General features: G+C 40.8%; 1 protein-coding gene and 2 long non-coding RNA genes across 3 annotated transcripts; 2 read left to right on the top strand and 1 right to left on the bottom strand.

Annotated features, from left to right (window-relative positions):
- The first annotated feature begins 2,974 nt into the window (after window positions 1-2,974).
- On the top strand, window positions 2,975-4,463 carry LOC134644146 (uncharacterized). The gene is made up of 4 exons (XR_010096462.1): window positions 2,975-3,075; window positions 3,736-3,847; window positions 4,159-4,261; window positions 4,375-4,463. It is a non-coding gene; the product is annotated as an uncharacterized LOC134644146 (long non-coding RNA).
- Window positions 4,464-4,920: 457 nt separating this feature from the next.
- LOC134646288 (uncharacterized) lies at window positions 4,921-5,832 on the top strand. The gene is made up of 2 exons (XR_010096647.1): window positions 4,921-5,160; window positions 5,620-5,832. It is a non-coding gene; the product is annotated as an uncharacterized LOC134646288 (long non-coding RNA).
- Window positions 5,833-13,969: 8,137 nt separating this feature from the next.
- idh1 (isocitrate dehydrogenase (NADP(+)) 1) lies at window positions 13,970-23,453 on the bottom strand. Its single transcript, XM_063497934.1, has 9 exons — window positions 23,353-23,453; window positions 22,403-22,524; window positions 20,255-20,546; window positions 17,405-17,507; window positions 16,669-16,846; window positions 16,425-16,576; window positions 16,139-16,279; window positions 15,869-16,031; window positions 13,970-14,894 (listed from the first exon to the last, which is right to left on the bottom strand). Exons 2-9 carry the CDS (start codon window positions 22,522-22,524, stop codon window positions 14,801-14,803), a joined length of 1,245 nt encoding a protein of 414 aa, XP_063354004.1. The 5' UTR covers window positions 23,353-23,453; the 3' UTR covers window positions 13,970-14,800.
- Between the last annotated feature and the right edge of the window lie 2,375 nt (window positions 23,454-25,828).

Raw genomic sequence — 25,828 nt, forward strand, 5'->3', positions numbered from 1 at the left:
TTTACAAGTTTCTGACCACTTATAAAATGTGTTCAATGTGCTGCCCATCGTGTTGGATTGTCAATGCAACCCTCTTCTCCCACTCTTCATGCAGCAACACTGCAGGAGAAATGCCAGCACAGGCATCCAGTATCTGTAGTTTCAGGTGCTGCACATCTCGTATCTTCACACCATACACAATTGCCTTCAGATGACCCCAAAGATAAAAGTCTAAGGGGGTCAGATCGGGAGACCGTGGGGGCCATTCAACTGGCCCACGACGACCAATCCACTTTCCAGGAAACTGTTCATCTAGGAATGCTCGGACCTGGCACCCATAATGTGGTGGTGCACCATCTTGCTGGAAAAACTCAGGGAACGTGCCAGCTTCAGTGCATAAAGAGGGAAACACATCATCATGTAGCAATTTCAAATATCCAGTGGCCTTGAGGTTTCCATTGATGAAGAATGGACCCACTATCGTTGTACCCCATATACCACACCAAACCATCACTTTTGTTGTTCCAACAGTCTTGGAGGGATCCATCCAATGTGGGTCAGACCAATAGCGGTGGTTTTGTTTGTTAACTTCACCATTCACATAAAAGTTTGCCTCATCACTGAACAAAATCTTCTGCGTGAACTGAGGGTCCTGTTCCAATTTGTTTTGCCCATTCTGCAAATTCTGTGCGCCGATCTGGGTCATCCTCATTGAGATGCTGCAGTAGCTGGAGTTTGTAAGGGTGCCATTTGTGAGTAGCTAATATCCGCCGAAGGGATGTTCGACTAATGCCACTCTCCAGTGACATGCGGCGAATGCTACGCTGTGGGCTCTTGCTGAATGAAGCTAGGACAGCCACTGATGTTTCTTCATTAGTGACAGTTTTCTTGCGTCCACATTTTGGCAAATCCAACACTGAACCAGTTTCACGAAACTTAGCAAGCAGTTTGCTGACTGTAGCATGGGAGATGGGTGGTCTTGTAGGGTGTCTTGCATTGAAATCTGCTGCAATGACCCGGTTACTGCGTTCACCAGATATCAACACAATTTCGATCCGCTCCTCACGTGTTAACCTCTTCGACATGTCAATGGCTGTGAACAAAGAGAAACTTGTAAGTAACTCATGAAAGAATAAAGTTATGTTGAAACCAAGCACACCATTGTTTTTCTTGTGACATTACCAATAAGTTTGATGTGTCACATGGCCCTCTTCCTATTGAAAAAACAAAAGTTGTATCCAAGATGGCCGACTTCTAAATGGCCACCATGGTCACCACCCATCTTGAGGAGTTTGCCCCCTCACATATACTAATGTGCCACAAACAGGACTTTAATATCACCAACCATTCCCATGTTATTACGGTGTATCCATATAAATGGCCCACCCTGTATTTTGGAGCCGTGGGAGCGGCCATGTTTTTTTTGCACACAATGCATTCTGGGACGATGACATGTATCACACGATAGGGAAGGCAAGACGCTGGAAAATTGGCTCTCTTTTCATCGTTTCCCCTCCTGGAGGCAACGGGAGGGATTTCATTTATCCGATATTACTAAACGAAGACGTCAGGCTTGGATTGCAGCGGTCAGACGAGCGGATATCGAGTTCTCTGCCATCCCCAATTTTTTGTTGGTTTGCTCGCGGCATTTTCTTTCCGGTGAGTTCTAAATAAATTCATATCTCTCTTAATAGGCTTTTCGTGTTATTTTGAATGCGCTGAGGTCATAGATAATTAGATAAAGCATCCTAATGTGTGATGCTATAGAATCACGTCATGTTGATGGAGTAGCGTATTATTTGGCATTGTTGCAGGCAAACCAGCATATGAAATATGAAACAGAAAGGAAAAGTATGTTTATTTTTTTAATTCAAGATCTGTTGACATGTACTTAGCAAGTACATACACATGAAATGCAAACTATTTACATGGCAACGCACAGCTGGCAACCTCTGGCTGTATCTTGGTCATATGGTCAACGTACTCACAACGTGGAGGCTTAAAAACGGCCAAATCTTGTACCCAACCGTTTGTGAATTAGATGTGCGCCTCCAGGAATTTATAATTCCGAAAATGATTCGCCGTGTATGCGCTGACTCCACAGACAAGGTATGCGACGATATCGGGATAGGACAACGGCGGTAGGCTGACTGGGTTTCCGCTCCACTGCCTTTTTTCATACGGGTCCACATTACCGATGCACGCTATTTTTTCCAAGTACCGTCTCTTGGCGTCTGGGCGCAATCGGTCGCGATACAGCCCTTTGTCTTTTGCGCTGATTTTAAGCATGGTTCTGGCAGTCCTGCTTCCAACACAGTGTGTTTGTTTTGATTTGTGGCCTTCTGACATGGCGCGGCGATCCCACAATGCACTGCGGCGTGACGTCAACTCCAAAGCCCTATAGAGATTGACAGACCACGTGACTTTCGCGCGTTGCATGCCGGGAACCCGTGGCAAAACAATCCAAGTACCGCATCAAACGCAACCCAGATAGCAAGACGACATTGAATCTATGTTGATTTTTCATCCGAACCGTCGTATATGGTCGGGGTTGAAATGCCAATGTTGTAACAACGTTGAAATACTGTGGTAAACCGACGGTCTTACTATAGAGACGTTGTAACGATGTTGATTCACCGTTGTTTTTTTGTCATTGATATTTGATCTATTTATAGTCGACCAGGTGACAACAACAACGTCGAGAAAACGTCTATTTATAGTTGACGATCATTCGGCTCCGGTCACCATCAAAAACCATCGATTTGTAGTTGAGCATTAAATTGCTTTGCAACTGATCGGGTATAAAGTACCAGAGAAAGTAGATTTATTGTTCATTTGTTATCAATGACTTGGTCTAGTTCACCAGCTTTAAAAAATCGTGTCTACGTGCAATTTATGTATAGTTGACCGGGAAATTAAAGCAGCGATCACTTGGACTATTCCGCAGCACCCCTCTCACATTGGTACACCCCCCCCTCCCCCCGGTATTCATTGTCTTCTACAGTAGAGCGGGACATTTAATTTACTCTCAGCGGAATTGACCGGAGAAGGCATCAGTTCATGCACTGCACTGGCCTGCACCATGATTAGTATAAGGTAAGAATGAATGATTTTTTTTCCTACTCGGTATTTCCATGTTTGCATTTGAATAACATTAAAAAAAAACTTGTTAATGTTGTACATTAACGAGTTTTTTTTACTGTTATTTAAATTGTGTCTACTTCTTACAATCCGGCAACAAATAAATTGCACTGCGAACAAAGTATATCAACAAAGAAAACATTTTCGTTTCATAATTTCTTCGTTATATTCCCTTACAAAGCTAGCTTTAACGCTTCGAGGTTTCCTTTGTTCTTGCCGTCGCCTCGGCGCTTGACCCAGACTTTCGCTCTGTAGTTGCTTAGTACTACAAAAAATTCTAAATCTGTGATATATGATTGATAAACGTAAAGTTAACTGTATAAACGTGTTCAATGACTTTGTTACTTTTGATGATTGGAGAGCACTCGCTTCAATTCGCACACGAAAACTTTAGGCTCAGTTTGAAAGCTCACGCAGCATGCGTGACTGTACGTTGCACGCTCACCTAACTTTACGTTGCACGCGTACATGACTTTCCGTTTGTGCCTTGAATAATGAATAAGGCTACGTCCACACGTACCAGCGTATTTTTGAAACCGCTGATTTTTCTATGCGTTTGCACCTTTTGTCCACACGTAATGTATGTCTGGCCGTACATTGTGTTTGTATTTCCAGGCACATTTCACGAAGCAGAACGCAGTCTTCAGAGATATCCACGTGAACGCTGTGATACGTCTGACCTTCAGTCCGAAGAAGAAACCCAGACCAGTCTTAAAAGAAAGCACAAGTAAAACCTTTATATTCACAAACATATCTTTGATTGTTAAGAATTTATGATCTTGTCTTTTATACATATCTGTGGTGCTTGCATACTGCAATATCACCACATAATATAGTCCAAAAAGTGGAAGTTTGTAAACTTTTTAAAAATGCAAAGCCGTGTACACTTGTGCACTTCAAAAATTCATTGTATGCTGTACCTTCTTGCACGTCTCTGTTTCCTGTGTGTGTTGTTAGAAATCAAACTAACTTTAGGAAACAATATGCCAAAAGCATATTTACAATTACTTAAGACCGTTTTTAATTTCTTTTCTTTAGACCAAATCCCCTGTACACATATACGGACTCAGAGGATGAGTTTTTTTGTGGGGAAAGCCTACAAAAAAACGGTTTCCCCAGGCCCCTCGAGTGAAAATACCAGGTAATAAAATACTGTCTAGTGTCTGTGTACATATCTGTGTCTGACACGAGGAAACTTTTTTGACAAGTTGTCTGTATTCTTAAATACTTAAAAAATTATCTTTTTCTAAACAGCCCTCATCACTCCGCAGTCTGCCCCCCAGCCCACTGATAGCAACCATCATAATGCCCCACCCAGCTTCCGGCACCTTTCGCCACGCCGGCACAAACCGACACAGCTTTGCGATCTCGCCAGCATGCAGAGTCTGATGTCTTCCCTATAGATGGTATGCTTTTAAAAAAGCTTTAAAGCTGCATCACAATGTCATTGTACTCTTATCTTCAAAACACCAGTTTATACTCCTGAATGTCATCTTGTTGTGATTTTTTTTTTCTGTAGATTCCAGAGACTCTGTGAGGCCACTATTACAAGGCAAGTTTGAAAATCTTGGAATTTCACAGTTTACATGGTATAACAAATATATGTGACAGGCAAAAACTAGTAAACACTTTTAGCAGTTACAAGAACTAACAAATGAATATCCAACAAAAGGGAATAGAAATACATTGCACTGCCAGTACTTTGGTTTATTCTTTGTATGACTTGAAAATCAGGCTTTAGGGAAAACTAAATGACATGTTTCTATCATCAATTACATGAAGTAAACACACAAGCACTTGCATACACATTTAAGACATGAGACTCGCTAATTCCATCTCATAAAATGTGTCTATAGGTGAGACGCTTTGCGTTGATTGGTGCTGCTGGACCACACTGGAGGTGCGAGTCCGCCGTGTAATGGTTTATGCCATTACAAAGGAGCTGGCCTCTGTACTCAACTGGGCAGGGAAAAAATACCAAGGACCAGACAAAGCAAAAAAGGGCATTTAAAGAGACAGCGCTGTGCAGATGCATATTTGGTAAGTTTTAACATTTATTGTAGTTTTATGAGCCTAAAGTGAACAATAAAGGGATCAATTGATGTGCTGGGTGCGTTTCACATTTCCTATGTCTGTTTTTTGCTATATTACTTTGTCTTTCTTAATAACAAGACTTTCATGTCCGGTTAATCTGGAGATGGAGTCTTTGGTCTTCGGCTTGTTTTGTCCTCGGGTTGTACACTTTGTACAGCCCGAGGACCCATGTTTTCTTTTTTTTTTTTTAAAGGATACACGGCACACCATGCTAAGACATATCGCATTTTCAGCTTATAGCTCTTTGGGAATCAAATGCGGCAGTTTGCTGATTTCCGCCTGGTGACTTTCATGTTTATCAGCCTAGGAGTTTACATACTTCCTCCCTGCTGAAGACAATTAACAAGAGCTTATTCATGTGCTCTAATTCCCTTTTTTTGTGTGTGTGTCTATTTTTTGTCCTAGATGGCCTGGCGCAGCAGGTAGGGGCGAACTCTATGTCTGAGTTGGTCTTTGCTCAAGCAGTCCAGAAATGGCTCAGATATGATCCAGATCGTACGGGTGGCGCGCAGGAAGCACATCATCCATCCCCATCCCGGAGTAAATAATAAAAAGTGACGTGAAACATAGAAATGTAAATAGGAAACTTTGTCTTTTAATAAAGTATTTTGCAAATGATACATGTCTATTGACCTTTTTTGGTTTTTTGGTTTTTTTCAATAAAAAGCAACTGTGCGAAAGAGGTGGAAAATCAATACCATATCTCAACAGTGTTTCAATATCAGAATCTGACATTGTTTCAATGTCAACAGTGTTAGAAAATATAACGTCGAATCAATGTCAGGTTTCAACATTGATTCAACATCAAAACCTGACGTTGTTTCAACGTTAAAAATGGGTGCAAGAGTGATGTTGGGTCAACGTCACACTTCAACGTTGCTTCAATGACGTCGCCTGATATTGACTCAACATTGTTTCAATGTTTCCTTGCTATCTGGGAAGCATTTGCAGCACCGCAAAACGTTCATTCTCCCGTTCCAATACCTTCTTGGTTTTTCTTTGCCCCCCAAAAAAGGACAGTACAAAACGAAGGAGAACAATGCCGAAGACAGACTCGACGAAAAGGCAAAGAAAAGGTACGAGGAAAAAATCAAAGGAGTGAAAGGGTCAGACCCTTACGAGCACACAGAGTGGACAAAAGACGTCAGCCTGCTGCCCAACTTTCACCACGCTCAGATTTATAATTATACGGTTCTTGGAGTGAGTACATACACATACACAAGCCCGGGTACAGTTTACCGACGGATGGGTACAGGACCTTGAAATGCACCGTGTAGAACGAAAGACCATCGTACGAACAAAGGTAAGTTTACCTCACAAATCGTCTTCATAAATACACATTCGTTAACCGTTTATTAATAGGACCTTTGAGCTCAACGGTAATTAATTAGTAGTGGAAATAATTTCTGGTAGGCATTACAGAAATGTAGCAGTGACAATAATATTGTATGCTGTATGCTGTAATCGTACTGGGCAATTAGTGATACAAAAAAACCTGTTTTATCCTGTGAATAAAAGTATATGTTTTTGTCAATGTACCGTGGTAATAACAGAAGCGAAACGCAATATTCTGTCAGGACAATTCACTATTTATGCACAATAAACAAAGGAGCATAGCGCGACCATTTCTGTTCAGCGCCAGACTTGCTTGTAACCTATATCACCAATTATGTTAAGAAAAATGACGTATTAACTACTACAAAACACTGACCTTTGTGGAAATGCTTGGAGCAGACTAACATGTGAGCTGGAGTGTTCTGGGACGTTATATTTGGTCTTTGAATGGCTGCAATCCAGGCCATCCGTCGGCTCTTTGTTACTTCGGAAACATGGTTTGAACAATTTCTCTTCAACGATGTAATCCGATAACAACCGATCTCTTTACCCATCGGCTTCCTGTGGCTGTCATGCGACCGGCTATTGCAGTTAATAATACAACAGCTTCTTGCCATTTTTTGTGTTTCTTTTTATCGCTGTGTAACTGATTTCAATTGAAAGCCTGGGTGCGCTAGTACCTCTTGCCACGGGTTCCCAGAATCCTTTGCGGTTTTACCCCTGAACGACGTCACATTTTCAATCTCTGTAGGTGCTTTCGTTCAGCTAACCTGTTTTGTTTTTTTAAAGTGTAGCAACGGTATTAATTAATTTGCCTATTAGTGACCCGGTTATGACTTGGTAGACCAGCACTATCCGGTCTTTGACTCTCATGTTATTAGCCATGTCTGGGCCCAAATTCCGCTGCAGGTCCCAAAGTCAAATGATAACTGCAGCATTAATGAGAGTTGAAAAACTTGCTAAATTTGTTCATCTGTAATAAAATGATCAGTGTGGCTGCTCTACCAGGTGTAAAAATTAAGTTTAACATCCAGGCATCTGTAAAAACGGAATTTATGACATTTTACTGAGTTAGAAGTTAGCAGGGAGTTAGCTCGCTAGCTTCCATCTAAATATAATATACCATGTTCTGACTGAGGGATTTATGAAACAAATTCAAACGTACAGCTCTGCTATCACTTCCAACATAAATGAAGACAGCAAAGTAAACAGAAGCGACGTTTGTAGGGTTACTGAAGTTGGGATTGCTGGTATATAATGATGTGCTACGTGATCGCTAGCGCGACAAATTTACCTACCGGTAAATCGGTAAATGAAATTCATATGCACAATATTCTCAATTTCTTGTTCGTTCAACACGCCACAATGAAATTCCCTTTCCACTTCTCACTGTTTGGTTCAACTTCAAAATTTAATAAAGAGTACGTTCAAATTCCAAAACAAAAAAACGTGTCAGTTTAAGAACATTACATATTTCACCAGAGTGGATTCCTAAATATGAAACTTAGAAAACAATTTACTGACAGACTTTAATTTAATGACATACTTTTTCTGCTTAGATCATAATTCCGGTTTTACTCACATCTGCAAATCTCTGCTGGGACAGCTGACCCTGACATCACTACTGACATCAGTGTCAGATTTTTGGAATCTGAGAGTTAATGAATGAATGAAACGTGTTCTCAGAATGTCCCACCCAAGTTGTTGTGGATCTACAGCTTGACATATCTTTTGTTGTAGCTGTAGATCTACAAAGGAGGCTCTTATGTACAAGGATTACTGACCGTGAATTATGGTCAGTAATCCTTGCCCGACTTCATCAGCTCATCACAGCAACTGGAGCATCACATAAACACAACAAAGCATCATTTCTTCAGTGAAAACATTCATCACTTTGTTGACAGTAGCAACCGATGCCTACATTCTGTGCCAGAACACATCAAATACCACAGAAATGTTCAGATTTCAACTCATATGGTTGGTTGGTACACTGCGGGAAAGGTATAAGGAAATGGCTTTGATTTTGCCACGCTATCTGATTTCCATGCCACCTTAAGAAAAAATTTCTCTACATTCGCCTCTGAACAGAACCTAAGGGAACTCAAGGGAAAATAAGGGAAAAATAAATTTAAGGGGATCGCTTTTGTACTTGTAGGATATGGTGTCCACTTTCGATTTCTTTCTCTTGTTTTTTGTCTAGCTGCTGACGTGAAAATCCACCTGTTACCCACAATGAAGTGTCATTATTCAAGTATCCATCAATCCATAAAACCAGCTTGTTGGTCCGGTGAACTGGATTTATCCTCGTCTGGCTGAGTGTAGGGAGCAGCACAATCAGCTGATGCAATAAGCACTATTTTATAGTGATGTGTCGGTCGCGAACGAAACGGCTCTTAGAGCCGACTCTTTGAAGTGAACGACGCGAGCCGACTCCTTATTGGGAGTCGTGGGGGTTTTTTTTTTCTTTCTCTCACCCTCTCTCTCGCACTTTTTTTCCGCTTCACTCCGCATGCGAGCCTTGTGCTTTGCGCTGGGAAGAGGGGGGAGGGGCGGTAGTTACACTTGCAGTAGCACAGGAACAGAGCGGGAGGGAGAGAGAGAGAAAGAGAGCCAGGGACAACAACGTCACATTAGAAAGGTATAGTAATCATCCACAACTATTTTCAGTTGTGGATGATAAAGGATTCAGAGAGTTTATTCATGCAGGCCTATATGACAGAGAATATGCATGTTCTTTTTGTTTTCATATTTTAATTTATATTTAATTGTGTTGTGGTTTGCAGTGTTTTGTGTTGTTTCACTTTAAATTTGTTTAAAATGAAAAAGTTGAAAATTTAAATACTTAAAAGTTGAAATGTAAATAGTTGGTTTTTGTATTATATGATTTATTAATTACATTTTATGTGGAGTGAATAAATAAAAGTATATTTACGGTGGCCCCTAGAGACAAAGCATGTACAAACAACAAAACACGTACAATCTCTGAAGCACGTACAAACTCCAAAACACGTAAAAACTCAGAAGCACATACAAACTCCGAAGCACGTACAAATCCCGAAGCACGTACAAACTCCAAAACACCTACAAAACACAACAGAAGTGCTTCAGGATGCTAGGCGCAGTGTTGAGCTTTTGTTGCCTAGTGGCTACACAAGCCAGGAAGTACCAACAATCAGATTTGGTGTGTGGTAGTAACAGGTAAATGAACTTTTTTTTTTAATTATTTGAATATATATGAGTGCTTCTGTATAAGTACACAAACAATACACATATGCTTTCAATTGTGTAATTTAAGTGATCTTGGTAGCTCTGTTTTGGAAGTTCAGTTAATGCTAGAAATGTGTTTTGGAGTCTGTATGTGCTTTGGAATTTGTACGTGCTTTTTGGAGTTTGTACGTGCTTTGGAATTTGTACGTGCTTTGTCTCTAGGGGCCACCGTATATATTTATATACAAACATAGATAAATAAAACCACTTTTTTTTACATTAGTAATTCCTTTTGTGTATAATTTTATATTGTTGTTAATAATAAATTAATTAAAGCAACAAAACAACCTGAAGAGCCGGATGGGAGCCGAAAGAGCCGACTCTTTTTAGTGAGCTGAGCCGAAAGAGCCGGTTCTCTAAAAAGAGCCGGAAATCCCTGATCACCACAATCTCACATTTCTGAATAAAAACGCAAACAAAGCAGTTACCTTCATTATCTCATATCAGTGTAATATCACTGAAATGGTAACTCCATAAAAGAAGCATATTTGACACGATAGCTTACAGTTCTTGCCCTTTTAGAGAAGTCCATTCGCCCAGTCCAGTGTTTTCTGTATGAGAGAAGTTGTTGTGTGCTGTAAAGTGTGAAAAAAACAAACCCAAAACGCCCTGTAGAAGTACAAATACTACTGTTAAAAATACTCCACAACCTAGACATCCAACAAATTACTCATACACTCATAACACATGCATATAGGGCCTTGGTGGTGGGCACGCTATACGGTCTGTGTATTCAACCTCACCTCTGGCACCAGTGCTCACCTCTCAATTTTAAATACATGTACACATTGAGGGTTCTCGGGAGGGTCCCTGCTGACACCTGCTGCTTTATGGCAGAAAGCACCATGCCCCCCCCCCCCCCCCCCCCCTTTTTTTTTCATTTCTGTTTGTCTCCACTTTGGGAGAGTGCATGATGGTGGGAATGCATGCTTGTGTCTGTGTGTGCCTGTTTGTCTATGTCTATGTGTTAGGACAGGTCTTAGGCTCCACCTCTCTGGGAACACCTCAGCCCCCCCTAGGTGTGGGGCCTATCTCCCCTCACCACACTGCCTGCCAGTGGCTGTTGCCCTCAGCCGTCTACATGTCTGGGGCCTGGATGTCCTCCATGCTTTCTTCATGTCCTGGGGGGCAGGGCTATGGCTCCCCACATCTACTATTAGACACTTACATGGAGAAACCTTATGAATACTAGCGCTCCCACAAACACACAGGTGTACAAACAGGTACACACAGACACACACTATCTTGGTTGGCTGCTGCCTCTAAACATATCATGTGTTGTCGGTCTTGTGTGCTGCTCAGTAAGATTCAGTATTTATTATTTACTGTTACCTATGTAATGGTAAATGGACTAATTTTTATATAGCGCTTTTCTACTCTCCCGGAGTACTCAAAGTTCTGTATACAACATACCACATTCACCCAATCACACCCGTTCTCCCAAGCACTGACTCTAAACTGAGTGCTTTTCTAACAACATTCACACACATTCACACTCCGATGGATGCATTGGAGAGCAACTTGGGGTTAGTATCTTGCCAAAGGATACTTGGCATGCAGACTGGAGGAGCCAGGGATCAAACCACCAACCTTCCGATCAGTAGGTGACCTGCTCTACCTCCTGAGCTACAGCCAGGAGGAGCTGTATTTTCCCTAATATGCTCGTTTCTTTTTGCTTGTTACTTTTCTCAGCAGGTGAGGAAGCAGATTTTCAGTGACTTTTCTTTCTATTCCTCTTATCCTCTATTTTTCTTTCCTTCTCCATCTGTTTCTTCCCAACTTCTCTTTCCTTCTTATTTTCTCTTTCCTGTTCTGGAGTCCTATCCTTTCTGATTGTAATAACTTACAATCAGAATCACAATCAACTTACAGTTAGAATCAGTGAAAACTGTACAATGACAATAAATCAAGTTATATGTTCTAAAATAAAAAAAATAACAAAGAGCGAATAAACTATGACAATCAAGTGTACCAATACAGCAAAAGCTCCGCTAGGGAAAGTAAATCTTTTGGCCATTTTTCTTGGCCTTCAGACAATAATTCTGATTGCTACAGTGCTGAACAGGGCAGGACAGGCAAAAAAAACCCCTCCAAGTACTGGAAGTACTGATTTAACTTCTTTACTCAAGTAAAAGTAATTAGTACAGGCTCTGAAATGTACTCAGAGTAAAAAAATAAAAAAAAGAGTTCTCTGCAAGATGTTTGTATTTTTGTGCTAAGCTAATTGAATCTTGTGCTATATTGACATAATCATAAAATAATATACATAGGAATACAAGCTTTAGTCTAACTTTCTTAAATAAATAAATCCAATTATACTCATCTTGAATCTGAAGAAAAAAAAAGGTAAAATAAAAAATATATCTCTTTTTTTCTGTTGCCTACGTCATAGAGGGTGACTTTGCCTCTAAACAGGAAAGTACAACTAGAGGTTAAAGTTGATTTAGCAGGTGTGGAACCCTAATGACAGTAAATGGTTCTTTGTTGTTTGTTGTTGTCACTAATTAACTAATTAGAATCTGTCTCTGTTTATATGAAAAACAAGGGAGAGCTTGGACATTAATGCTTTACTGATACAGAGAAACAGACAGACTGAAAAAACTGAAATCCAATCAGTGATGATAGATCCTTGTTTTCAGCTTCATTTTTCCCCATCACTAAACAAGCCCTCCATTTAGTCTGTTGAATCAAAACTAAATGTTTATCCTTGAAACACAGTGCTGAGGATAATGCTGCTGAATGGAAGAGAGGGTTAGGGTTAGTGGCGTCATTGGTGGAGTCATTCCTCTTTCTGTTGACATCGATAAAGTAATTGCATGTCACAGTTCAAAAATTAGGGCTGAGTTTGAAAACAGGTTTTATGCAGCAGCTCCATCTGCTGTTCAAATCAAGTAGGGATGAAATTCTCTCCAGCATCAGACAATTTGCTGCTAAAGCTAACTGAGCCACAAGGTTGTGCTCTGTTATTTTTTATTTGATATATGAAAATGTAATCTATCAACAATCCTGCATACTGCTGCTGGCCTGCATCTGCAAGTTGTTCTGTAATCCTCGCTACCATTTTTTAAATCCTTTTTGACAAAGCTCACAGTTAGGGTTGGATCAGGTGACCCTGAATCCAGTTATGCTGCAATAGGTCTAGGCTGCTGGGGGCTTCCCATGATCTTTGTTCGTCATTCACCTTTTAACTCACTATGTGTTTTATACATGACTCTAGATTTAATAATTAGTCATTCTTTGGCTGTCTTGGCTGTATCTCAGGTAGTAGAGCAGGTCCCCTATGAGTGACATGTGAATGAGTGAATAAGGCAAGTTGTGGAGAGTGCTTTGCAGAGTAGCAAAGCGCGATATAACACAGTCCTTATACCATCTCTTGCGCCGTCTTTCTTTTCTTTTGTCTCCCAGCAGTTGGCCGCCCCTCTCTGAGCCTGGTTCTGCTGGAGGTTTTTTCCTTCCCACTGTTGCCAAGGAACTTGCTCATAGGGGATCATATGATCATATTTTTGTATTAGGGTCTTTACCTTACAATATAAAGCACCTTGAGACAACTGTTGCTGTGATTTGGCACTATAGATATAAAACTGAATTTAATTGAATTGCTATTTCTGACAATCAGATATGTATTGTCCCTGCTGGCTTTTCTGGCGTGCAAAGAGGTCTTGCTGCACCTGCTGCTGTTCTGCCTGACTTGAGGCTTTCCATGTATGCACATGCCACCAAACGAATCACTGCAGAAGTGGATATAATGGGCTGCCATTTAAATAGCAATTCTAAAGATTTCAATAAAATTGTGAACTTCAGAGCAGCTAAATACATGCTACAGAAATCATCTTGCAGTAGGTTACTTATAAATAAGTGACAGCAACTGTGTGTGACACTGTGATTGTAAGTTGATATGTGTAGCTATTTACTGACTAGTCTGTGTAACTTGTAGAGGTTCAAACAAGGGAACATTTTGTTTGTGATAACAGTCAATGACCACCACCTTTTACTTGATACTACAGTATACTGTTTTGTTTATGCCACTTTTGGTGCACACTACATACTATCTGCAGTTTGTGTATGTCAGTATAGACTTTACACCTATGGGTTAAATATAAAATCCAAAACGCAATAACTGAAAAACTCATTTATTATGAGTTATCAAATCGGGAATGAATAAGTGTAATGTTTATAGCAAACTAACAGTTTTAATGTGGCTTTTTTTTTTGCAAGATCTAATAATCTAATATACTGGGTCTAAATTGAGGAGCACATAAACATGTACACACAAACAAAGGAGGAAAAATAAATACAGCTCTTTAAAAACTGACAATTAAAAATTCTGAAATTAAAAGCAAGTATTGTACTTTAATACCATTTGTTTTCAAATCATAAACTCTGTGTATTATAGTACAGTTAGTGTAAAACCTTCACTGAATGCATTGTCACTCTTCTGCAGTGCAGAGAGATTTTCATTAGTTACGTACAGGCTGACATTGCTCTGTTTTTCTGGCACTATTTCATAAACTCTTGCCTGAAGTACTGTTAAAAAATTACAAGGTGAAAGAGATGAAGAGAATTAACAGATGACAAAATGTATAAGGCAGTGAAGGTCCAGAGGCTCTTTCAGACCAATACTGTCCCCCTGCATGGTACAGATCACTTCAGGGGAACTGAGTGCAATTAGGGTAAACAAGGGAACTGAGATATCAGGTCACGGCCCAGCGTCACTGTCACAACCGTAATTTTATCTTGTAGCAATCCAAGGTTGTGATCAGAAGCCTCCATTCTGCTTTCTTCTGGACAAGGCATTGTTCTTGACTGACCCTCTCTGGCTGATGACTGACTTTGATTCAATCCTGGAATTCTGAGTGCACTCTTCCCTTTCCATGGGGTGGTGGGGCCCAAACTTCCAGTAACTGTGTAGGTGTTTCTGTGGGTGAGCATGTGTCTGAATGCATATGTGTCTGTGTTAAACTGCTTTGAAGGCTGGGAGATGAAATCACAGCTTGGGCTGGCTTGCCAACTTGATCTTCAGGTTCTCTGCCAATTTGTCCAGGAACTCAAAGGTGTTCAAGTAGTCAGCACGTTTCACACTGCAAACAGAGTCAGAAAACAGATGACTGTCAGCATTAAAGTATTGCAAAAGTTCAGAGATCACCGAATATGACTAATTTTGACAAATATTCAGGCTGCATTTATGAAGCTCCGTTAAGTCAAGTTCACTGTAGTCAAAATATGTTTTGACTGCAATAACTTAGTGCTCCTTCATGCCATCAAATCTAAGGCCCATTTCTCATATGAATAAATGCGTGGTCGCTGTTTCCAAGACGAGGAATGGTGTTGAAAATTTTTATTTATTATTACAGACATACTGAGCTGCTGTAAAGGCTTATGTGAGCATACGCTTTGCCACAGTTGGGCTCTATAAACGTAAGCATATGTCTGCATCTTTCTGTACTATTAGTAAAAATTCACTGTAATTATTCAACAAGCTCATTTTTGAAATGCCAAAGAGGTTAAGAGGTTGGGAGCTGTCACATCTCCCGTCACACGAAACTTGGTTGATTAATACCCAATAATTATGATTATGTTACATGGGGAAAAGGACAATGGTGAGTAAATCATAGTAAGAGATAAAAAATATGAAACGAATATTTAATACATTAATGGTTTTTTCCTTTGTTTTGTTCTTTCTGCATGCTTAGTTTCTGGAGTGTGTCAAAGACAATTTTGAACATCCACCATTGTAATATTTTATATTTAGCAGAACACTATAGGAAAGAAAAGGCATAACTGCTCTATATTGAAAAGAGCTCAAACATATTTAAAAACCTGATTGAATTAAACTTTAATTTACGGATGCCCCAATCAGGTACATTTTGAAATGGAGCTGTCCTTTCCGGTCACTGTATGTGGTGGCTTCCACAAACTGGTGCCCACTCTTATGTATTTTTAATAGATTATTTCTAAGTTCTGAGACTGTATCAAGAATGTATTGTAAGATCTAATTACACACTAATCTAACAGCACAATATCCTTATATGAATGTACATTGCATATGACTAACTTTGCAAGGCCTCTGATGCAGATAGCCAAATCTTTGGTCATGAAACCAGCCTCAATGGTCTCGATGCAAACAGCCTCCAGCGCCTCAGAGAACACTCGCAGCTCGGCATTGTTATCAAGCTTTGCCCGGTGAAGCAGGCCCCGTGTCCATGCAAAGATGGAGGCTGTAGGAAACAGACACACAGTGAAAGAGCATGCATTAGATAACTAACCTAGAGATAACCTTAGAGATAAAATCACATACGATCACTTTTCCACAATCCGAGCCTACCAATAGGATTGGTGGAGGTTTCCTTTCCCTGCTGGTGTAGTCTGTAATGTCGAGTCACTGTGCCATGGGCAGCCTCTGACTCTACTGTACGTCCATCAGGACAGACAAGCACACTGGTCATCATACCCAGGGAGCCGTAGCCTAAAACACAGGGACAACCAAAATCTACATTAACATCTGAATATCATTAGTCTACAGTACACTACATTTTTTTAGGCTTTTATTATTTAAGTTTCTGCATGGTTTTTCACATAACTTCTGATCTGAACCTCCTTTTTAAACCAACCTTGTGCCACAGAGTCAGACTGTACATCGCCATCATAGTTCTTGCAGGCCCAAATGAAGCCTCCCTCAGATTTCATGGCTTGGGCCACCATGTCATCAATGAGACGGTGCTCATACCAGATGCCCTTGGCCTCAAACTGAGCACGATACTCTCTGAAGCACACAAGAAGGTGGACAACACAGTTCTGGCCCATGTCTGCTACAAGGATGTTTGCATAAGCTGCTTGTGCATGTGCTGTCCTTACTTCTCATAGATCTCCTGAAAGATGTCTTTGAAGCGTCCATCGTACTTCTTCAGGATGGTGTTCTTGGTGCTGAGGTATAGAGGCCAGCCTTTGGACAGAGCAATCTGGAAAGAGCTATTAGCAAAATCCCTGATGGACTTATCTGTGTTGTACATTCCCAAGGCCACACCACCTGTGCCTGGATAGACACAAACAAATAGACATACAGACAGACTAAATTCACATGAATTATCGACTTTAAAGGCAGACAATCTTGGACAAACTTAGAAAAATCTAGAAAAGAAACCAGTGTTACCTCTTACTCCTCCATTTAAAATTTATTTCAGTTCATTCAGTGTTAAACCTGAACATATCAATATTTACAAGAGCATGAACAAAGATATCATCTTTCACAGTATTTCACAATAAAGCCCATACAATATAAGGTTAATTGTACTAACAGACTTTTTAAATTTTCTACCAATCTTGCTAGTTTTAAAACTGTACTATAAAACAAATATGGAGGAAACAAACTGTCAGCTCTTCTAAATCCTTGTTTTATATACACTCTGTGGGGTGGACATGCAAGATCTGGTTTTATACTACAGAGAAGCTTGATGATAAGATGGAGACAGTAAAGAGTAGATCCAATAGAATATTTGTTTATTTATTTATTTTAAACAATCAGACCTTTTGCATGTGGTAAATGGATTGGAAATATATATATAAAAGTATATTGGACTGGCTTCTTACTCACCCTCAAACTCATGGACAAGATATTTGACAGGCTCTCCATTTGCGGGTGTGTAGGTCATCTCCACTTTCCCAGGCCCAGGCACCACAAAGTCTGTGGCTTTGTACTGTAGGGAGAACAGTGAGTAAGAAAAATGATACAATCCCCAACATACAGTGGCTTGCAAAACTATTCGGCCCCCTTGAACTTTCCCACATTTTGTCACATTACAGCCACAAACATGAATCAATTTTATTGGAATTCCACCTGAAAGACCAATACAAAGTGGTGTACACGTGAGAAGTGGAACGAAAATCATACATGATTCCAAACATTTTTTACAAATAAATAACTGCAAAGTGGGGTGTGCATAATTATTCAGCCCCCTTTGGTCTGAGTGCAGTCAGTTGCCCATAGACATTGCCTGATGAGTGCTAATGACTAAATAGAGTGCACCTGTGTGTAATCTAATGTCAGTACAAATACAGCTGCTCTGTGACGGCCTCAGAGGTTGTCTAAGAGAATATTGGGAGCAACAACACCATGAAGTCCAAAGAACACACCAGACAGGTCAGGGATAAAGTTATTGAGAAATTTAAAGCAGGCTTAGGCTACAAAAAGATTTCCCAAGCCTTGAACATCCCACGGAGCACTGTTCAAGCGATCATTCAGAAATGGAAGGAGTATGGCACAACTGTAAACCTACCAAGACAAGGCCGTCTACCTAAACTCACAGGCCGAACAAGGAGAGCGCTGATCAGAAATGCAGCCAAGAGGCCCATGGTGACTCTGGACGAGCTGCAGAGATCTACAGCTCAGGTGGGGGAATCTGTCCATAGGACAACTATTAGTCGTGCACTGCACAAAGTTGGCCTTTATGGAAGAGTGGCAAGAAGAAAGTCATTGTTAACAGAAAACCATAAGAAGTCCCGTTTGCAGTTTGCCACAAGCCATGTGGGGGGCACAGCAAACATGTGGAAGAAGGTGCTCTGGTCAGATGAGACCAAAATGGAACTTTTGGCCAAAATGCAAAACGCTATGTGTGGTGGAAAACTAACACTGCACATCACTCTGAACACACCATCCCCACTGTCAAATATGGTGGTGGCAGCATCATGCTCTGGGGGTGCTTCTCTTCTGCAGGGACAGGGAAGCTGGTCAGAGTTGATGGGAAGATAGATGGAGCCAAATACAGGGCAATCTTGGAAGAAAACCTCTTGGAGTTTGCAAAAGACTTGAGACTGGGACGGAGGTTCACCTTCCAGCAGGAGAACGACCCTAAACATAAAGCCAGGGCAACAATGGAATGGTTTAAAACAAAACATATCCATGTGTTAGACTGGCCCAGTCAAAGTCCAGATCTAAATCCAATCCAGAATCTGTGGCAAGATCTGAAAACTGCTGTTCACAAACGCTGTCCATCTAATCTGACTGAGCTGGAGCTGTTTTGCAAAGAAGAATGGGCAAGAATTTCAGTCTCTAGATGTGCAAAGCTGGTAGAGACATACCCTAAAAGACTGGCAGCTGGAATTGCAGCAAAAGGTGGTTCTACAAAGTATTGACTCAGGGGGCTGAATAATTACGCACACCCCACTTTTCAGTTATCTATTTGTAAAAAAAATGTTTGGAATCATGTATGATCTTCGTTCCACTTCTCACGTGTACACCACTTTGTATTGGTCTTTCAGGTGGAATTCCAATAAAATTGATTCATGTTTGTGGCTGTAATGTGACAAAATGTGGGAAAGTTCAAGGGGGCCGAATACTTTTGCAAGCCACTGTATATAATAACAGCAAGAAAGACTGTCATAAACACCTAAAGAGGACTAGTCAGAGTGTACAGCATTGTTCTTTCTGACATCTAACAGATAACTGGTAACCAGCAGCCATCTGATACGTCACCCAACTGGAAGCAGAACTGTTGACTTTGGCTATGCACCATGAACCAACCTGTGATTTACTTCTGTGGCTGTTGAGGTGGTACACTGTGGTCCAAAGGACAGCTGATGAAACCTAATTATTGACCAAGTCACTCCTAACAAGCCCACAACGTCCGATATAACTGTCAATTCCCTGAGCTCATACATCAGCTGACGGAGGGAAAGAGCAGTTACAGAAGTGTGGTAGAAAATTACATGCAGCCCCCGAAATGGTAACAATAATTAAGATGAAGTTTTAGTTTGAAACACATTTTATTTTAACCTCATTTGGAAAACTTCAGAAAACTACGGGCATTATTTTTCTTTGCCAAAACATAAACCATGAAAATACTATTTCACACTAAAACTAGATGAAGACAGACTCACTACTCTTTGCTCTTTGGTGTAGAATACACATCCTGCTTCTAATGCAAGGCTTTGAATAAACGTATGGCTTTGCAAATGAATGTGATGTCTGGAGACACTTTCCTACAGGCTTGACTCTTTGTTCTTATCACCTTTTTCTTTCATTGTCACCTCCCTACCTCCTTCTAAATGCTAATTTGCCTGAGCCATCTTACCTTCACAGACGCTCTATAAATCTGTAGGGCATAAACAGACTTCTACAGTAAACTAACTCTAGAACAGGACATTGAGTCATTTCCTCAACATCCTATTGACACAATAATATACACGACATGAAACTACAAAAATCTGAGTAGTTTTACATCTTAAAAGATGGAAAAAGGTATCTTTGTGTCACATATTGATTTGTAGGTTGCCATTTTTAAATACTGTTGGAATGAAATTCTCTATAATTACAATCTTATTTTTTTGGAGACTTTGAAAAATTTACATGAGATGTGTGAAATCTTGACTAGAGATTCACAGACCATATATCCCCCCCTTAGCATGCATACTTCAAAGTTTTCAGTAAGTGGGACCAATAGGGTACCTGATCTCCATGGGCATGTCTGCCGATGATGATGGGCTTGGTCCAGCCGGACACCAGGCGGGGGATATTCTTACATATGATGGCCTCCCTGAACACCGTGCCCCCGAGGATGTTACGGATGGTCCCGTTGGGTGAGCGCCACATCTGCTTGAGCTTGAACTCCTCCACGCGTTTCTCGTCCGGCGTGATGGTGGCGCACTTGATGCCCACATTGTAACGGTGGACTGCCTCTGCTGCCTCAACTGTCACCCGGTCGTCAGTTGCATCTCGGTTCTCCATCCCAAGGTCATAACTTTGCAGGGGGAGATTAAGAGAACATGATTAATGGTGCTGAGAGAAAGCTAATACATACATTTATAATGTCTTAGAAATGTACCTAGACTGTCAATGAAAACCTCAAAGTTTTAGTACAAAAAGCAAAGAGTACTTTTAGCTGCTCCTTCACCAGGTGTCACCAGGACGCAGCTCCACATGTGTGACTTAGTAAACTTTTATGCCCAATGCCCTTCATCACACATTGCCAAGGGTTTTTACCTCTTTTTGCTTGTTAGGGTATGGTGTAAACCACTATACTGGGGAGCTAGTGGTAGTAACTACTACAGGGCTCAAATGATTAGTAAATATAACTGATTAGTAATTATAATTGAGAATATTTGTGTGCTTCTAAGAATTAGAGTACAAGATTAAGAATGAAGACAGGGACCAAACACACACAAAGAACACTGATAATCTCAGCAGCAGAGGCACTAGATGCTATGAGCGTTACAAAACACATAATGGCACAACTTAGCAGCAGACCCCGGTGCACTAACTACCGAACACTATGCTATTGATTTAGCTGAGTGAAAAGCAAAGCGGAGAATGTCAAAGTACACCTGCTGTGATGTGGAACACAATAACTGTGTCAAAGGACATGAATGACTTGAATGAGTGGTGAAAGTGAATCTGATTATGGAATAATTTGAACTGCTGCCAGAGATTTTTGCACTTCATTCTGAAGGCAATTTTCTTGCCTGCAGGCCCTGACACAGCATTCTTATTAAGGAGACCTTCTATTAACCCTCTGTTCCATTTATTTTTAGGCACTGCCACTGTAACGAAGCAACACGAAGAAAGCAAAAAAAGGAATCAGTTGTGCAACGAAAGCGGGCACTCTGCCGGCATAACTGGATCGGTTTGCTCCACTTGTTATACTTGAGAAACCTCACAGCTTTAACAAACAGTTAGAGGAGGGGCTGAAAACCAGCTCAGTGTTCTTATACTTCTCTTTGGCAATTATCTTGTGTGCTGGCTTTGTATGAAAGTGGCCTTGACCTTTCACCTACTTCCCTCCTCCCTCAACTGAAAATCCAAGCCACATGAATGAACCGATGAGGGGAGAGGCAGACATGAAAGATTGTTGACCTGAGTGGTTTGATGTGATGTTGCTTTTCTCCAGATTCTTTGGAATCTTTGCAGAAAACCTTGCACATGTTCCAAACTATGTGCTTCCAAGAATTCCGTGCCCAGCATAGTGAACCACCTGACTGTGTGGTGGGAGTTCTAACCATTGTACTATCGTGGATGGTTAACAACAGTGCAAAGTCCATGAAACAGATAAGTAGAGGAAGGTCAAATTAAGAAACCGATGACGCAAATGGATGTTATACTACCAATTATCGTTATTACTTTGTTTGGACATTTCTGATCTACAATATCACCCATCATTGCATTAGATTTAATAATACTTGTTGAAACTTTTCATTGTCTTCTTGATTACAAGACTTTTGTAAACAGCTTTTAATGCAATGGTGATTTTTTTTCTGAGGTGGCAGCTGCAGTTAGTATATTCTGCTTTGCAGCTGAACCATTAGACACATTTCGGGTGGGGGGAATGTATTTTCAGGGCAAAGGTCAATGATGGGGGATGCATTAAAGCAAGAATTCAAGCCAAACAAGAAGTACCAGGCATGGAGAAAGTGTTGCTTGAATTCCCTTTTTGAGTCTGTTTTACTAAGACTATCCCTGCTGGGAGTACTTACCACTGCACCACTATCATGTAAACAAAACTATATTTAAAAAGAAACCGTTAAATGTAAGTGATCTGAGTGCACTGAGCTGCTAGAACAATGGGATCTTTACACAGTGTAGGAGTACAGGTGTATTCACCTGTGCAGGTCAAGCTCCAGGTACGGAAAGATGAGTTTCTCCTTAATGAGCTCCCAGATGACCCGAGTCATTTCATCTCCCTGCATCTCCACCACAGAGCCAGCCTTGATCTTGGGAGACATCTGTCACAATAGAATGACCATGAAGAGGACAAAAACAAATAAGTTACTCTGACACTTATTCTGATTACTGAAGTGACTGGAGAGAGATTATTATAACACAACAATTTGTCAAATGATGATGCTGATACCCAAGAGGGGGTAAAAGGTCTGTAGACTATGAATGAATTCATTCACAAGATGCTTAAAGTATCCAGAGCTGTGACTCAGCGTAAATCCATAATAACCCTCTTCAATTATGCCAGTGGCCAAAAAAAAAAAAAAAAAGAAAAAGGGGGGAGGGGATACCTCCTTGGTTATTATTTTTGTTATTACCATTGTTATTTTAATAATCTCGGTTGAAAAGACATGTGATATTTGCATTAATGCGCACCTTATTGGTGGTGTTTCACAACAGATGATTTCACAACTTTCAAAGATTTCATTTTATAATCTCGCCTAAAATTCACTTAAAGAAGAAGCGACTTGAGTTAAGCAAAGAAGGAATGCAGAGCACTAACAGGACAAGGTAAAAAATCTGATAAATAACAATCTGAAACATGAAACCAGGAAGGAGGTGTTGGCTGAGGATATCAGGCCCGAATGGCCACTATGCCGGTTTGCTTAAGCTACCCGCAATTTAGCAACGCAAACAGAAAAACGCGTTACTTCAACTTTGTCACCATCCCCCCCTTTTCTTTTTCTTCTTTGGACAGATGACGGCTAATCCCAGCAGCAGCAACACAACAACAAAAAAAAGAAGGAGCCGCCGAGTATTTCTTTCTTTCCTGCACGACGCCATCGTTGTGTTCTGCAGTAAGCGCTGTTTAATTCAGTGCTACAAACGCCTACCGTATTGAGTTTAAGATCCACGACACAACCAGAGATGAGGAAGCCGAACGATGACCTGCTGGAGAAGACGGCGTATCTAGCTGCTAGGTGCCGGTTTCTATTCCGCGAGCTCACTGGCAAGAGTCTTGGCCAATCAGAGAAGAGCGGAAAACGTTTAACGCCAATCAGATAAATCCACACCGCAGAAGGGTAGGTCTGAAAGCGGTGATTGTCCATCTGATCGGGGTTTCCACGCCCACCGATACGCTTGTTTTATGCATGGACTGTTTTGAAGTTGCACAATGGGTGCTATTTGACAGTTTGGTGGCAAAAGGCGTTGGCAAGGTGGTGCCGGAGATCCAGTTATAATGGTCCATCTGAAAGGATATTAGTAAAACTGACAAACTACAGATTCACTATTTTGATTGGCTAGATCACAATTCTATTATTTTAATTTTAAAAAGAGAAACTGATCATAAATGAGTCTAGATTACACCAGAGCCCATATACAATTTCCAAGAAAGTAGGAAACTAAAGCTAAACGCTAATGGTAAAACACATATTATCATATGTGTCATTATTATTATTATTCACTTTTTAAAACGGCATACAGAATAATAATTTTGTTATAAACGACAAATTACAGACTCAGACCAAGTCTTTTGAACTACTTTCAAGTACTTTGTTCTCCAACGTGTGCCTTTCTGTTGTTTTGTATATATTCCTCTAGTTTGTGCTTATTGCACAATCTTTGTGTTGGTGTTGTTCCCAAATCATCATAATTCAGTGGTTCCCAAACTTTTTTTGCTAGGCCCCCCTTTGTTTTACAAGAAAAATGTTCTAACACCTACACGGGTATTTTTGACAACGCAGCTGTTTCGTCCACACCTAAACAGCGTTTCGAATCACCGAAACCGGAGATTTTTTAAAACTCCTTTTTTGCGTTTACATGTGGACGAGGAATACAGAGTTCGTCACGCAACGTCAAAGGTCTGTGCCTTTTTTTCTGTCACGCTGTGCGCCACGTTATTGTTTACATGAGATGAATTGCAGAATGGCAGATAGAGACGAAATACTGTTAATCTGACTATCTTCAGTTTTTGCAGGCTTACATACAGGCACGCAGTTACTGTCCCTCCATTTAGAAAGGCAGAGGCCTCACGGTGTGATTATTTTACGTGTAGTTGTTTTTTTCCCCGTGTAATAATATTCAACATTGCTATCAATACATTTTTCAAAAAATGCCTCTCTGTGCAAAATGGGTTTAAAAACATAAACAACTGTGGGATACTGTTTGTCTGTGATTTGAACCGGGGGAACAAATCGTGGCAGGATCAGCCTGATATTATTTGTATCCCACTGTAACTTTACTGAATAAAGAGCTAACATCTCCAAAATGTCAGGAGTAGTTAGTCATTACAACAAGTGTTTGTGAACTAAAAATCAAGAATGTGGGATACTGTTTGTCCGTGATCTGAACAGCCCAGCGCGTGCTCCCGATGCAGGGAAAACCAATTCTGCTGGGGAGACCTACCTTGGCACTTGTGCAGGTGAAACCAAAGGGAAGATATGCTTCACCATATTTTCTAGTCTTTGGCTTAGAATGAAGTTGGTTTGGAAACATATTCAGTGGTGCTTCATCTTCTGCTTTGCGTTTCTGTGGCCGCCGGGGCTAGCAGTGTCCAAGCGTTTTGTCCCCCCCCCTGCAATGGCTCTGCCCCCCCCCCCCCCCCCCCCCCCCCTAGGGGGCGGGCCCCACACTTTGGGAAGGTCTGTCATAATTAATGCTGCATTTCAGGATACTTTTCTTTCATAAACAATAAGAATTATACACATTTTCTTTGGAAAACTGAAACTACTTGACGGTAGCATTAGCTAACCAATTAAGGATTCTGATTCTGATTTTCCTGCTCAGAACAGGCTAATTCTCTGTATAGAGAACCAGTGTTGACATACACCCTGCCAAGACACCGGTCAGTCAGAAGTGACAGCTTGATGACGGATCCAGGGAAGACCTGTTTTCTATGGGCATGCACCAAACCACAATCGGGCCAGATGTGGCATGCCATCGCAAAAACAGTGGCATCATTGCCAGACCTGGCTCATACCTGGATGACATACGGCTTACCATGCTAGAAGTCAACCAGCAGTGCCGGCTTGATACCAGATCCGGCCCAGACCTGCTTGCTATGTGGGATTACATGCACTCGCAGTGGGTTATAAGTTATCTTTCTTGCCAAAAGAGAAAGGTTTCTTCATTTTTTGAATAACTTGAAAATCTTAGGTCAAACAGCTGCAAATCCTGGTTGCAAACAACGGGTATACTGAATTCTATAGTATTCATGGAGAAATATGTTTGTCTGTGTCTTCTTTCAATAATTACAGCTATCTTTATGAAGTTGTGCAAAAACACCTATAAGATTAAGCCATAAATAATATTGTCTGAGTCTGTTGGAGCTATGTGTTCTTTATTGTTAATATTTTGAAATTTGCTAAA

Source organism: Pelmatolapia mariae, linkage group LG16_19, assembly GCF_036321145.2.
Source record: "Pelmatolapia mariae isolate MD_Pm_ZW linkage group LG16_19, Pm_UMD_F_2, whole genome shotgun sequence".
Taxonomy (NCBI): Eukaryota; Metazoa; Chordata; class Actinopteri; order Cichliformes; family Cichlidae; genus Pelmatolapia; species Pelmatolapia mariae.